At 48.0% G+C, this 14,098-nt stretch overlaps 1 protein-coding gene across 1 annotated transcript in view; it reads left to right on the top strand.

Moving 5' to 3' along the window:
• Positions 1-312: 312 nt before the first annotated feature.
• The window catches only part of LOC308227777 (discoidin domain-containing receptor 2-like), a gene marked incomplete at both ends in the record, with an annotated part of 33,220 nt that continues 19,434 nt past the window's right edge, over positions 313-14,098 (top strand). The window contains 5 exons of the mRNA XM_080630614.1: positions 313-376; positions 4,592-4,694; positions 8,231-8,459; positions 12,336-12,483; positions 12,691-12,796. Of these exons, the coding sequence (XP_080486740.1) occupies positions 313-376; positions 4,592-4,694; positions 8,231-8,459; positions 12,336-12,483; positions 12,691-12,796 (650 nt within the window). The remainder of the gene's footprint in view (positions 377-4,591; positions 4,695-8,230; positions 8,460-12,335; positions 12,484-12,690; positions 12,797-14,098) is intronic.

The following is a 14,098-nucleotide window of genomic DNA, read 5'->3' as shown; positions in this document are numbered from 1 at the left end:
GCTTCTGAAAGCTAATTTCCATGAATAGCTTTAGAGATAGTGTAGGTAGCTGGGCAGTACTTGGTTCTTCACTAAGCCTCTGATGGCTCGGAGGAGGGCTGAGGTCAAGACCCTCTTGAAGGCATGGAAGATTGCCCAACCCATCACAAGGCAAGGGCAATAGAGCCAGCGGGCAGCACAGAGGAGTCCTGTCTGCGGAGGACTCTTACTCATCTTGTCTCTTGGCTTTGTCTTTCAGAGATGTAGATGGCAGCTGCTGTGTTTGAAGGACTCGCACCCATCTGACCCTGCGCAGTGCCTCCGATCGCTACCATGATCTTCTGCATGCTGCTGCTGGCCTCTCTGCCTGAGCCAGCGGGCGCCGAAGTCAACCCTGGTAGGGAGCTGCCAGGCTGGGAGAGGACTCTCATCTCCCGCCTTTCGTGGGCTTGTCCTCAGCCTTTCTTTGCCTCTCATGGTGAATGTAATGAATGCATGTAAATAAAATCACTGATGTAGTGCCTGAGTGTCCTCCCCTGGACTGCTGTGCTGGAGTGGGACACCTCTCCTGTTGGTCCCAGGAGGGCTCATGCATATGGGTATGCTCCATCCCTGCCCACCCAGAGGGTTTGTGCTCTCTGCAGGCTTGTCTTGAGCTCTGGTTATCCCTTCGTCGCTGACCGTTTGGCCTGCAGAGCAAACCTGGCTCTAGACTGGCTCAGAGATGCTGTGGAAAGCAAATTGCCAGCTAGCAAAGCACAAGCCACAGCACTCCCAGCCAGCAAGAGGGGTTCTGGAGAGAGAAGCGTGGAAGGAAAGGTAGAAAACTCTACCTGGCACAAAGCTAGAGTGGAGACAGGGATATGAGCCTATGAGTCCCTGTGGAAGGCCTAACCTCTTACCCTATAGCACTTGGCAAGTTAGAATCATGATGGAGATGAGTAAGGTAATGGACTGTAATATACTGCAAAAATCCCCATAATGAGGTGGTTTGAGCTGGAGACAGTCTGTGAAATACATGTGTAATCCTTTCCCAGCTTGGCTGAAGGTGTGGTGAGGCAGCAGTGCTACCCTGAGGGCTTTCCTTTGCTCTGCTGAGGCTGGCTCTCTTTGTTTGGAGGTCTTTAACTGTGTCTGGCCCTGACCCTGCTCTGGCCTGTGGATCTTTGCAGAGGTTTGGGGTTGTGCTGCAGCCAGCCAGAAGTGAAGTGAGGCCTGTGGGGGGCTCAGCAAGGTCTGTGCTCCCCCCTTACACAGCCCTTCCCTGCACTGTACACCCCACACAGTCCAACTTTGAACTGGGGTTACTCTCTCCTTTTGAGGGTTAAAACCTAGTGAAAGAAGAAGGAAGACAGCAGCCAGAGTCAGTCACATGCAGATTCCTTTTGGTGGTGGGAACTACTGAAGTTGGTGCAGCCAAAGGTGCAGGAATAGCTTCCCCTCACCAGATCCTGGGAGGTGGATGGGATCTGAGTACAGCACTGTGGTCCCACACTTCTGCAGTCATCTTTTCCACCAGGGAAGCAGCATGTAGCTTTGCTCGCACTTGTTTCTCTCTGTGACTTCTTCAAGCAGCTCTGGTTGCTCAGCCCTCTCTGCACCAAGGGGCTGTGTGTGCCCTGTTCCCAACCAAAATCCAGCACACCTGTGGTCTGGATGATGCTTCTTGGCTGTGGTGCCCTGCTGGGATTATCTTGACCTCTGCTCTGCTCCAGGAGTGGTCTGAAGCATCTTCTGCATTGCCTTCTACACCAAAGAGGCTGCTTTGTGGGTGATTTCAGACCTGCATAGGAAGGATTCTGTGGAGTCCTTTTGCCTAGCATCAGTTGTTTGACCTCACTAATAAAGGTGAGCTGTGACACTTCTCTGAGCCTCAGTGTATGCTGTCTGAGTGCATGCATCAGAGTGATGTCTGAGTGTATGCAGGTGAGTGTGTCCCTCAGTGCATAGTAGAGGGTCAGGGATATCTGAGCAGGAGTCCTGGTGGCACCTAAACAGAACCCACGAGTGGTTTTGGATAAGAAGATGTGCATCTTGGTGAGAGCCTCATGCTGCTTACTTAGGTGAGAGGCACAGCCACCCGTAGAGTGCATCCCTTCTTGACGCCAGGGACGCTCTGGCTTCCATCTGCCATCCCTGGGTCTGTGGACAAAGGAGTTTTGTTAAGGATTGCTGTAAGGGCTGGTCCCCCAGGGTCCCTCCCAGTTAGCCAGCTCTCCGGCTGGCATTGCTGTATGGTGTGCACTTGACCTTCAAATAATGTGTGACCAGACAGGACTCCCACTGCAGAAACACATAAAACCCTTTCTGCTTTCAGACAGCTCCACCCTTTTGGAGGATCTTCAGAGGGTTACCCATAGTTCAGCAACTAGAAGTATATTGGCTTCCCAGCAATAGACCAGATGGTACTGGTGGGACAAGGAAGAGTGAAGACAGTGGAGGCTAGTTTGGTTACTAAGCTTACCTCAGTGTCAGAGCAGGATTAGAGCTCTTGGCTGGCTTTCAGCCTGCACAGTCATCATGCTTGATCCCAGCCAGATACCAGTTGCTTCCCAGTGAATTCTTCTGTAAACAGGCCTCTTAAGAAACCTCAAATGTATGAATGAATGCTCTGGGTAAGACCAGAGGCCCATCCAGCCTGGTGTCCAGACTCCAGCAGAGTCTCATCCCTGCTGGCTTGGGAAGGATGCATAAATAGGGAAGCACACAGCAGTGCTCTACGTCATATGCACCCTGGGCTCCTGCACTCTGCTGGGCAGGAGCTTTCTGAGTTACCCCTTGGGTGTTGGCTTGTGGCAGTGTGTGTCTGGGTGATTTTTGTGCCATGTGCACCGTTGGCATTCAGAGCGCTCAGCAGATGAAGGATGCATATGTTGGGTTTGAGCTCTGCTACCTGATCTCTTGATGCTTTCTGCCTCTGGTATTTTTAGAGACAGTGAGTAATTGTTTATGATATAAATATCTTTGTCATGCTTCGCTTCAGTATTCTCTTTTGTAACGATGAGCCTGTTGGTCTTTCCTTACCTCATCTGTGCTGCCTTCTCTACCTTTTGATAGGAGAAGAAAGAAGTAAGAGCTCTATTCTGTATCTGACTGGCATCTGACCATGAATATAGCTGGTGGTGTAATGGTATTTACTAGTTTGTTTTGTCTGTATTCCCCTAATTTGATTTTTCTACTCTATTAAATAGTCTGGTATCATCAGCAAACACTGTCACCTCACCATCATCTCCTTTACAAGATGATTTAGGAATATGAAGAACATCACACATTCACTGAGACTGGGCCTGACAATGCAAACAGTTTTACACTGAAATGTGTCAGGCAGTTATCTGGCCCCTGGGGGCTTGTTCTCTGCACAGGGTTTGATGCCTCTGTCTTGTCTGGTAGTAGCTGAGCCTGGGGAACAGCTTGGTCTGGGTTTGCCACAAGGGAGGCAGTCCTGAGGTAGAGACGTGAGGAGCACACCCGGGGCAGTGCTCTGGCTGGAGGCAGACAATGAGGATGCAGCAACACGTGTGCCATGGAGTAACTGAAGCACATGTGGCACTTTCCTGTGTCCCTGCAGGCAGGGACTGAGCTCTGGGGCTGTTGGGCTGCTATGAAGGCAAAGACCAAAAACCTGTGAGAAGTCCCTTTCCTTCTTTCCTGGACATGCCATTGACAGTGTCTTGGGCTTTAATTGTTTCATCATTTAATCCCGTATAACTTTCTTTATAATCTGCTGTTGATGTCAGTCTGACAAAAATATCTTGCTTGCCTGGTTTGAATCCTGAGCCTTAATGAATGCATTAAGATTCTGAGTTCTCTGAAGCATCTTTAATATTCCAAGACATGTTTAAAAGCTTGTGTCAGGGGAGAGAACTTGGCCAGCGTGGATCTGTGAGCTCCATCTGCACTGGCTTTGGTATATTGAGTAGTATGGAGCTTGTAGAGCTCTATGGCTCAAGCCAGTTGTGTGTGTACTCCCTGGAGGCACCAAGTCTGAGCGTGTTCTCATGCCTGGAGAGAGATGCCTGCTCCACTTGAGGCTGGAGGCTGGGAACAGACTGGAATGGAGCAGTGTGCATGGCCAGGGCTTGTGCTCAAATGTAAGCTCCAACCTGCAGTGACACACAACAGAGCAGATGCTTCCATAAGGTTCTAGTCATCTATAATAAAGGCAGGTTAACTTCTCATTTGTAACTGGCCTGATGAAGATGATAATTGCTCCTATTTGAACGCAAGTCAAGCAAACAGCTTGTTCCAGAAGAAGAAAACTCTTTAACAAATGATTCCATTTTATGTCTCCTCGTTGTTGATAACTTTTCATTGTAAAATAGGTCCACGCAACCAGTAACATAGTATGGCTTTGGATTTCCTGTTCTTAAAGGGTTTCTTTGTAAGCTTTTGCCTTGCCAGGACTCTGCTGAATGATACTGTGAGTGCATTGCATGACTTACAATTTCAGTTTATAGTAATTATAAAGTACTTAATCCTTTTTATTTGCATTCTCTATTTTATCATTTCCATGTTTATTCTCTAGGCATGATAGCCTTTTAATTAAACTTGTCTGGTGATGTAGAAGGAGTTGGTACTGATCTGTTGGCCTGGCTTGTGTTCCCATTTTCAGCTATATGCCGTTACCCTTTGGGTATGCACGAAGGGACGATACGAGATGAAGACATCACAGCTTCCAGCCAGTGGTATGATTCCACAGGGCCCCAGTATGCACGGTGGGTTCATCTCCGGCAAAAATGTCATAATTTTTCCTTCTAGATATCCAATATGTGATTGAGGAAGAAGATCCCTCACCCTTAAAGAAACCTCTTTGCTTAGCTTGTTCACTGCTAAAATCTAGTTAGAGCATAGTGAAAGAACAGGAGGCAATGGTCATGGTCTCGAGCTGTAATACAGGAAATCCTGATTCAGTGTTAAGGGGGGGGAATCTGGATTTGGCTGTAGAAAGCCTTGAGTAGCACACCATAGCCTTGAGTTAGCCCTGCTATGAGCCAGAGACTGGACTTGAGATTTCCAGAGGTTGCTTCCGACTCTCATCCTGTGAGTAACTCTCTAATGGATTGTGACTGACAGGTCAGCCTGGGACAGTGCCCCTGGGATTCCTGTAGAGAGCTTTAAACTAAATAATAGGAAATCATTTACAAGGATGAACTTTTCCCCAGCATCCTATTGAGGAAATGGGCTGTGTCCACTTTGACTCAAAAACTTGGGAACTGCAGAGTTAAGGAATTGTTATAAAGCAACTGAAGGATTTTCTTTCAGTGTCAAGCAGCACTACAGTTGTCATAAGCTTGGCTTTTCTTTTTTTGTTGTCATTGTGTTTCTCTCAAAGTTACTCACTGATGATTTGCAGAATACTTATAGAAATAAGCTACCTTGGATGTTTACAAATATGTAAAGGGTGAGTGTCAGGATGATGGAGCTAGGTTTTTCTCAGTGATGTCCAGTGATAGGACAAGGGGTAATGGGTGTAAACTGGAGCATAAGAGGTTCCATGTGAATATCAGGAAAAACTTCTTTACTGTGAGAGTGACAGAGCACTGGAACAGGTTGCCCAGGGGGGTTGTGGAGTCTCCTACGTTGGAGATATTCAAGGCCCGGATGGACAACTTCCTGTGTGATGTACTCTAGGTTACCCTGCTCTTGCAGGGGTGTTGGACTAGATGATCTTTTGAGGTCACTTCCAACCCTTGGGATTCTGTGGTTCTGTGAATTGGTTATAATGATGGTATCAAACATTCCTACAGCTTTGGTGCAAGTCACATATGAAAAAAGGATCCCAGCCTGGTTTGTGTTGGAAGGAAGAGACCTTAAAGCTCATCCAGTCCCAACCCCTGCCACGGGCAGGGACACCTTCCACTGGAGCAGCTTGCTCCAAGCCCCTGTGTCCAACCTGGCCTTGAACACTGCCAGGGATGGGGCAGCCACAGCTTCTCTGGGCACCCTGTGCCAGCGCCTCAGCACCCTCACAGGGAAGAGCTTCTGCCTAAGAGCTCATCTCAGTCTCCCCTCTGGCAGGTTCAAGCCATTCCCCTTGGCCTGTCCCTACAGGCCCTTGTCCCAAGCCCCTCTCCAGGTTTCCTGCAGCCCCTTTAGGCACTGGAGCTGCTCTCAGGTCTCCCCTTCAGGAGCCTTCTCTTGTCCAGGCTGCCCCAGCCCAGCTCTCTCAGCCTGGCTCCAGAGCAGAGCTGCTCCAGCCCTTGCAGCATTTTCATGGCCTCCTCTGGACTTGTTCCAGCAGTTCCATGTCCCTCTTGTATTGTTGCCCCAGAGCTGAATCAGATTAATTTCAGGTTAATTATGATACTTTCATTTTTATGATGAATTTGGGCAGTCCAAAATCATAAAATTTTTCTAGTGCTTGATTATTTTTCAGTTGGTCTGTGGTAGAGCAAATATGCCCAATGTCATGTGTTTTAGTGGAGTTTGAACACGCTTATGGGTCTGAAAGCTGGAAGACTTACTTTGTTCTCTGAGGGATGACTTATCTGCAGTTTGCAAATACTTCAGGCATCACTTACCATCTGTTATCATCATTTCTTTACCAGGGCAGCTGGATATCCACAGGGTGAAGACATGAAAGCATCCTCTAGCTGACCTCATTTTGTTAGAGGTCATAGTTGTCCTATGCAGATGTCTGTCCCTGTCACTTCACAGTCACCCTTCCTGCCTTCTTTACAACTTCATTTACTTGCCACTTCACTGTAAGAAAGTCTGGCACAAACAGCTGAGACAAAAATCTTCTCTAACCTGTGCCTTGACCTTCAGTCTCTCTTCTGGGTACTGCATTCTTTGATGCACGGGACTTAGCACTCAGTGATCCCATCCATTAGGTAACTGTCCAAAAGACAAGGACACTTCAAGGCCTTTGTGTTTGCAGGGAAATGCTTTTTCCTAGAAAGCCGACAGGGTCTTCTTGTGTCTGGATACATTTCTCACATTAGAACTCTCACCACCTTGTGGCTTGCACAGGGGGCCTGCAGACCCCCAGGGAAGCCAGCATGGCTCCTTCAGAGGTTCTGCTGATGGCAGTGGCCATCACCAAGGATAAAAGCTTTAATCTTTGAGCTGATGCCACAGTGTTCAACTTGGAAGCAGAGACCTTCACACTGTACCCCCAGCAGTGTTCTGCACAAGCAGCTCTGATGGAAACATGGAAGATAGGTTGAAATGACCCAGAATAATTTGTAGATGGGCAGAGCTTTTCTTTCTTAATGTCCCCCTGACCCGGTCAGGCAGTGCTGGCTGCTTGGAATGCATCTGATAAAGTGTTCTGTGTGCACCACTTCTGTTCACAACACTTGTAGCCACTGTCATGAGTTCTTTGTCTGCCTTGCTGAGTTGTCCTACAGAAATAGCAAAAGATTTGCACTTTGCTGTAGAAAACATCCACCATGGCAAGTATCACTGGGGAAACAGGGAGGGGAGAGCTCCAGGTACAAGCTGCCTGCAGTACAGACCAGGTGCAGAGAGCATGCAGGGTCCTGCAACCCCAGCTTGTAGGTAACATGACAAGGGGCAACGATTTAAACTGAAAGACAGCAGGTTTACATTGGGTCTAAGGAGAAAATGCTTTCCAATGAGGATGGTGAGGCGCTGGCACAGGGTGCCCAGAAAAGCTGTGGCTGCCCCATCCCTGGCAGTGTTCAAGGCCAGGTTGGACACAGGGGCTTGGAGCAAGCTGCTCTAGTGGAAGGTGTCCCTGCCTGTGGCAGGGGTTGGAGCTGGATGAGCTTTAAGGTCTCTTCCAACACAAACCAGGCTGGGATTCTGTATTCTGAAGATAGCTCCTCTTTGTATGTGTTTGAGCTCCAGGAGATGGTCAGGCAGAGGTTCAGGCCTTTCTGTGTGGGGTTTAGGTGAAGCAAGTACACATGTTACCAGTGAGGTGCTAAAAAGCAATGCAATTACCTACAATGCAATGTAGGTATTTTTGCAATTATCTACAGAGTATGTATGTAAGGTATGCAGTTGCCTATGGAGTAGCACAGTTGTTTCTGATCAACATGAAAGTATGTGTCTGGGGAAGAAATGCCTTCTGACAGGTAATAAAAGATGTCTGAAACTGAGGTGGTTGTTCTGAACAGGGCAAAACTGGCTACAGGGCTCTCAGCTGACCATCACCTTGAAGGGGAGAGAGTTATTTCATAGCCAGCTGTCAGGTGTCTCTTGCTGATTTAGCTTCCTTCTCCCAATTCCCTGAGCTTCAAGGTGTTTTCCTAAGTTCCTAAGTGTGTGCTTTTCCCCTCAGGTTACAAAGGGAAGAGGGCGATGGAGCCTGGTGCCCAGCTGGCTTGCTGCAACCAGAAGATGTCCAGTTCCTCCAAATCGACCTGCACAAGCTGTTTTTCATCACCTTGGTTGGCACTCAGGGACGGCATGCCCATGCCACAGGCAAGGAGTTTGCCCGCGCTTACCGCATTGACTACAGCCGCAACGGCGAGCGCTGGGTCTCCTGGAAGGACCGCCAGGGAGTGAAGGTGAGTGTGGAGGAGCGGGATTGTGTCGCATCCTCTATGGACTGCCTTGTGCACAATACTGTGTCCTGACTCTTCTCTGTAAGGCATCCTCTGCCTTAGTCCTGTGTTTGCTGTGGTGTTGGGCTGTTTCTCCCACGGCCTGATCCCCCAAATCCCAGCCATTGCTGGGAGTGAAAGCTGTGACTCTTCACTCGTTCTGTCCGTATTAAAACATGAATGTCCCTCTACCAGCCAGACACTCGCTCCTGAATTGGAAGCTGCAAAGTATATGCCTGCTTTGTAGTTAAAAAAAGGGAGAGGATGGCAGGGAATGGAGATGAGTGTCTGGGTGTTTGATAGCAGAGCTCAATGTAAGGAGCAATGAGGAGGACGGAGTTTAGAAGGTAGGAAATGTGCGGAGCATACACTCAAAGAGGCTTCCCAGCTCACCACAGGTGTCTCCTGCTGTCTCCAGACCTGAGTCTGAAGACCTAAGCCAGACTGGAAGGGTACTGAATGATGTTTTCTTGCACTGGGAGTGCTTTACGAGTTGCAGTGGGGTCTGTATTCAGTACTAGGTAATAGCTTCTAGCTTGTTAATGAATTATTTGTTCACTCAGACCTTTGACCAGCCATTTGACCATTACCATTGTCCTGCCCATCCCTCGCATTTTGGTGTATTTGCAGGATGGGAGGGAAAGTTTAAACTCCATGGGGTTAATTGTTCTTTGTTGGCACTTCCTTTGGTAAAGTCTGTCTGCATGTTGAGTTACACCAGAATTCAGTAGGCTACACTGTCCACAAGCAGCTCCTTGTCTCCCATCCTGGTCCTGTGCGGAGCAGGGTTCTGGGACACTCAGGACTGTGTTAGTGTCAGAAGTTAACCATTTAGTATGGGTCAGTTTTTGCAAGATTTCCCTCTTAGGCCAAGATAAGGTAATGAACACATATTCGGCTGTGTATGATGTGAATTGTAAATTTGAGCCATACTCTGTTTTGTTCTATGTATGTGGAATTCCACATATATTCTGTGTGTTTGTACCTGTTCCCCATTGCGTGAGACCAAAAAGCTTTCCCTCTTGGTATCCTTAGAGAAGATGCTTCTGCTCCTCTGCTCCTGCTGTTCTGGACATACCCAATGGGTGCAATTCCTGTCATTTCAGCTCCTCTGGAAAATTACTTTCCATAAGACATGTTTTTCAAAATGTGTCACCAGTAAGGGGCATATTCCAGTAGGGAATCCATATTTCAGCAGCCCTGCTGTCTGGTCAAGTGTCCTGTAAAATAATTCAGACCTTGGAGTGAGGTGCGGATGGAGGTGCAAGATCCAAATCTACTTATCTGTATGCATTAGGAAGACCTCTACCAGTGCTGCAGTTGATGCCAAATCACTGCTATTACAGTGTGACTCTTATGAACCTAACTTGGCGTGTCTCTGTTCAAGAAGATCACACAAATGGTTTCAGCCAAACAAACCAAACCCACCCCTTCCCTGTGCTGCCAGCTTTCAACATGCACCATATGCTGCTCCTCACCAGGAACATCATCTCCAGCTTTAATTTGCTCAGTAAAGGCAAAAAGACAGTTTGTTGCCCCCTTATCTCTGACACCAGTTAAGGATGGACCTCTCCCTTGGCACTAATGTTGCATGGTGCAGCAGTGTTAAGTCCTGGTCCCTCATCAATTTCTGTTACCAGCCATCAGCAGTTGTTTGAGAACAGCACTGCTTCATTTGTGATGTTGGGAACACTGGCATCAGTAGTGGCTGGGGCTGGAAACTGGTGCTGAGTTGGAAACTGTTGTTCCACACACAGCTGATTCACTTTGGGCTTTTGGGCTCTGAGAAACCTGTGCTCAATAGCAGCAACCCCACCTTGTGGAGGTGCCACACAAAGGGTACTTTCTCTTTGCTTCGCCCAGAAGATGTCTGGACAGGACAGGCAAAAATGTCAGCTCTTCCACTATGGAGCTGGTGCAAAGGTACTTGTTTCTGAGGGGGAAGGCTTTCTTCTTTCTCTGTTCAGCCCTGTGTCCACCTAGAACTTTCTGGCTTGACATGTAGAATCATAGAGTGGTTTGGGTTGGAAGGGGTCTTAAACTTCATCCAGTTCTGACCCCCCTGCCATGGGTAGGAACATTTGCCACCTCAGAGATTCCCTGACAAATGATCAATGCCAGAGGGTCTGTCCAACTTCTGTGATGATATGGGCTACTCTGCCATATGCTGTGTCCTCTTGGGTTTTATCTCCTAGCAGGAAGGTCTTGTGGAGCCAGTCTGGGTGGCTCCCAGGTCTCCAGTCTTGGCCTGTCTGACAGCTGAAAGGATTAATCACTGACACTTGGTTCCTAAAGACAAGAATTACTTCTGTGTCCCTACTTCATGGTAAGAAGTCGTGGGTGTTTCTCTGAGGAAGGGAGATGTTCACAGGCTACAGATGCAAAGCCTGTTGAGGAGCTGCAAGGATGAGGAAGCAAGCTTACTGCTTGGCTTTCCTTCTGTTTCCTCTGCTCACTTCCTGGGACTGTACAGCTTTACAGAGCTGTCCAACCAGGGGCAGGAAGCTCACAGCTATCCTGGTGCAACCCAGTGCACCATCCTTAACTGGTGTCAGACATAAGGGGGCAACAAACTATCTTTTTGCCTTTACTGAGCAAATTAAAGCTGGAGATGATGTTCCTGGTGAGGAGCAGCATATGGTGCATGTTGAAAGCTGGCAGCACAGGGAAGGGGTGGGTTTGGTTTGTTTGGCTGAAACCACTTGTGTGATCTTCTTGAACAGAGACACGCCAAGTTAGGTTCATAGAGTCACACTGAAATAGCAGTGATTTGGCATCAACTGCAGCACTGGTAGAGGTCTTCCTAATGCATACAGATAAATAGATTTGGATCTTGCACCTCCATCTGCACCTGGTGCAACCCAGTGCACCTCCATTAGCCACCAGACATGGCTGGCTCTTCTTCAGGGCAGTGCAGTCTTCTGAGTGACTGATTTTTTGTGATACAGGAAGGTCTTTCACTTCTCACCAGACTCTCCTGCACTCCCTGGAGCTCTCCCCTGCTGTCCTGAAGGGGAAGCCACCTTTCTGCTGGCTTGCTGGCCTTCATCCTTTAAATTATCTGTACATCAACAATTGCAGTCTGTGGTCTTGTTAGTAACCTCAGCCTCTGATTCATCCTCCACACCAGTAGTGTCTTTGAACAGGAGCTCTCACACTTGTAATTCACACTTCTGATATCAAAAGTGTTCTCATTTTGTTTCCATAGGTCCAAATCCTCTGAAAGAAACCCCTTTAGTGCGCTGCTGGGGCTTTGACAGCATCAGCTCTTTCCACACACTGACTGTCCAAATAGTGGACTGTTCCCAGAACTGTGGTGAAGGGGAGGGTCTCAGTTGCTGCCATGTCAGACTGCACCTCAGCAGGATGAGCTGACTGTAGCCATGCTGAACACAAGACATCCGCTGTGCAGCTGATTGCACCTTCATTCCCAAGCAGAGCAGCACCTCTGGAATATTGCTGGGTTATAAAGGACATCATGACTGTCCACCAGGTATCTCGTGATGAGGGCAAGTGCTTGGTTCTCTGGTTTAGAATGTACATGGAGGCTCACTTGAAGAAAGCTTATATACTAGTAACTGGAGCTCTCTGCAATGTGTAGTCTACGTGTTCATTCATCTCCCACCTACCTTTCTCCTCTGCAGTGGTCAGGAGGTGAAATGGCAGCACCCATCACCCTGTAAGCCATGTACCAGGTAGGAGGGGAGCAGCAGCAGGTAACCCTCTGCAGTTACTGCACAGAGAAGCTCCTCAGGCTCAGATGATGGGGTACAAGTGCGCCAGTGTACAGGTGAACAGCATGATGGGGAGCAGTTGCTGGTAAGGATCTCTCTTCTCCAGGTGATCCAAGGGAACGTTGACACTTACGACGTGGTCTTGAAAGATCTTCGGCCTCCCATCATTGCACGTTTTATCCGGGTGATGCCTGTGACAAAGGTGCCAATGACTGTCTGTATGAGGGTGGAGCTCTATGGCTGCGTCTGGTATGGTAAGTACCAATTCTATGGCTGGCACTGGAAAGTAGTCCTTGCACAATGCTCGCTGGGACTCACCTGTGTCCCACTTATGCAGAGGGAATCCCAGGCCCACGGAACTGCTTCTGTTGGTCCACATTATAAGTAAAAGCATCATATGGACAGAGGTGATGGAAGGCTGCTGCTGCTGTATTTCTGAGGTATATGGCCTTCTTTTTTAGATGGTTTGGCATCCTATAGCATCCCTGAAGGAGGGACAATAGCGGCTCCTGGCTCTCCCATCGTTTATCTGAATGACTCGACCTATGATGGCTACCAGGAGCGCAGGTGGGAGAAGTCGTCCTGTTCTCTCTCGATCACTGTGCAAGTTACTTCTTCTTTCCTGCTTACTCTGTCGCTAGTATCTTGCATCCCAATGAGACCTCCAGAGCTGCAAGCTAGCCTACTAGTTGTCCAAAGCATCATGGCTTTGTTATTCGAGGCCTTTGGCATGTTGTTACTTGCTCTTTTAATGGAGGGCTTGGGCTCAGGATACATCAGATTCATTTCCCCCAGATCACAAAGGCTGGGAAGAAAGACATAATGGTTTTGATTACTGGAAGTTGTTGCTTCTCTTTAATGAGTGTGTCCTTGTACAGGTAAGGGCTGTCTTTGTTCATAGCTTCCATCTTTACATGATGTGATGATACAGTCCTGATGTGTCCAGTTGCCTTAAAGCCCTCGTTGCTTTTGGTCTCTAATTGTGACCATGTTCATTGCACCGATTTCTTTGTTGGCTCAGGGATAATATTAAGCTGTCATTGATACTGCAGTCCCAGTGTCCCTGGAGCAGATGAACGTCCTTCCCCTCTTCGTTACCTTTGTTGCTTTTGCAGTTGGATGTCCAAAATGCACTCTCTAGCAGGCTGCATCTTAAACAATTGCAGGAGGTCTGCAGGGTAAACTGAGCACCTGAGAAAGCGTGCAGCACCTGAGCTCTAGGCCTGCACTTGATACCTGTGAGCTTCTGGACAGATTGGAGATGTTGGGTTTGAAAACAAAGCTCTGATGGACTTGAAACAACTTGGAAAGCTGCATCACTCCCTGGGAGAAGCTGCAGGTCAGCAGAGGCACCACTGCCAATGTGGTGTGAGAGGAAGGTGGCTGGTCACTCACTGTAAAGATCTCTGGGGTATGATGCTTTTCCAATTTGGAATCAAAAAGTGCCTGGATTTTGAGAGCTTATTACAAGGTCTGTTAATTTTTCATGTCACTAACATTAGGTAGGGTGGCATCTATTGACATTCTGAGGTGTCTCTTGGTTACCCAGTAGTTGATTATCAAGGAAGGAGAGTTCATTAGGAGTTTGTATCTGAAATGTTAAGTAACTGGCTGAACTTTCAGACATTCAGTGTGACCACTTTCCTTGCTATAAATACAGATTTGAGTGTGCTTCAATGGCTTGAAACCTGACAGACAGGGGCATGGGTGTCTTCTTGAGGCAGCAGATCCCTGTGTGTGCAGGAATGTGCTTGATAAGTGATCTCACAGAGTCTCTTCAGGGACCTGGTGCCATCCACTGACTTGAGGTGCTTTTATTATATCTCCTGTTCAGTTGTCAATAACTCCCTGATTCTTTTTTTACTGTTG

Source organism: Psittacula echo (genome assembly GCF_963264785.1).
Source record: "Psittacula echo genome assembly, chromosome: 16".
NCBI lineage: Eukaryota > Metazoa > Chordata > Aves > Psittaciformes > Psittacidae > Psittacula > Psittacula echo.
This window is presented reverse-complemented; position numbering and strand designations above follow the sequence as displayed.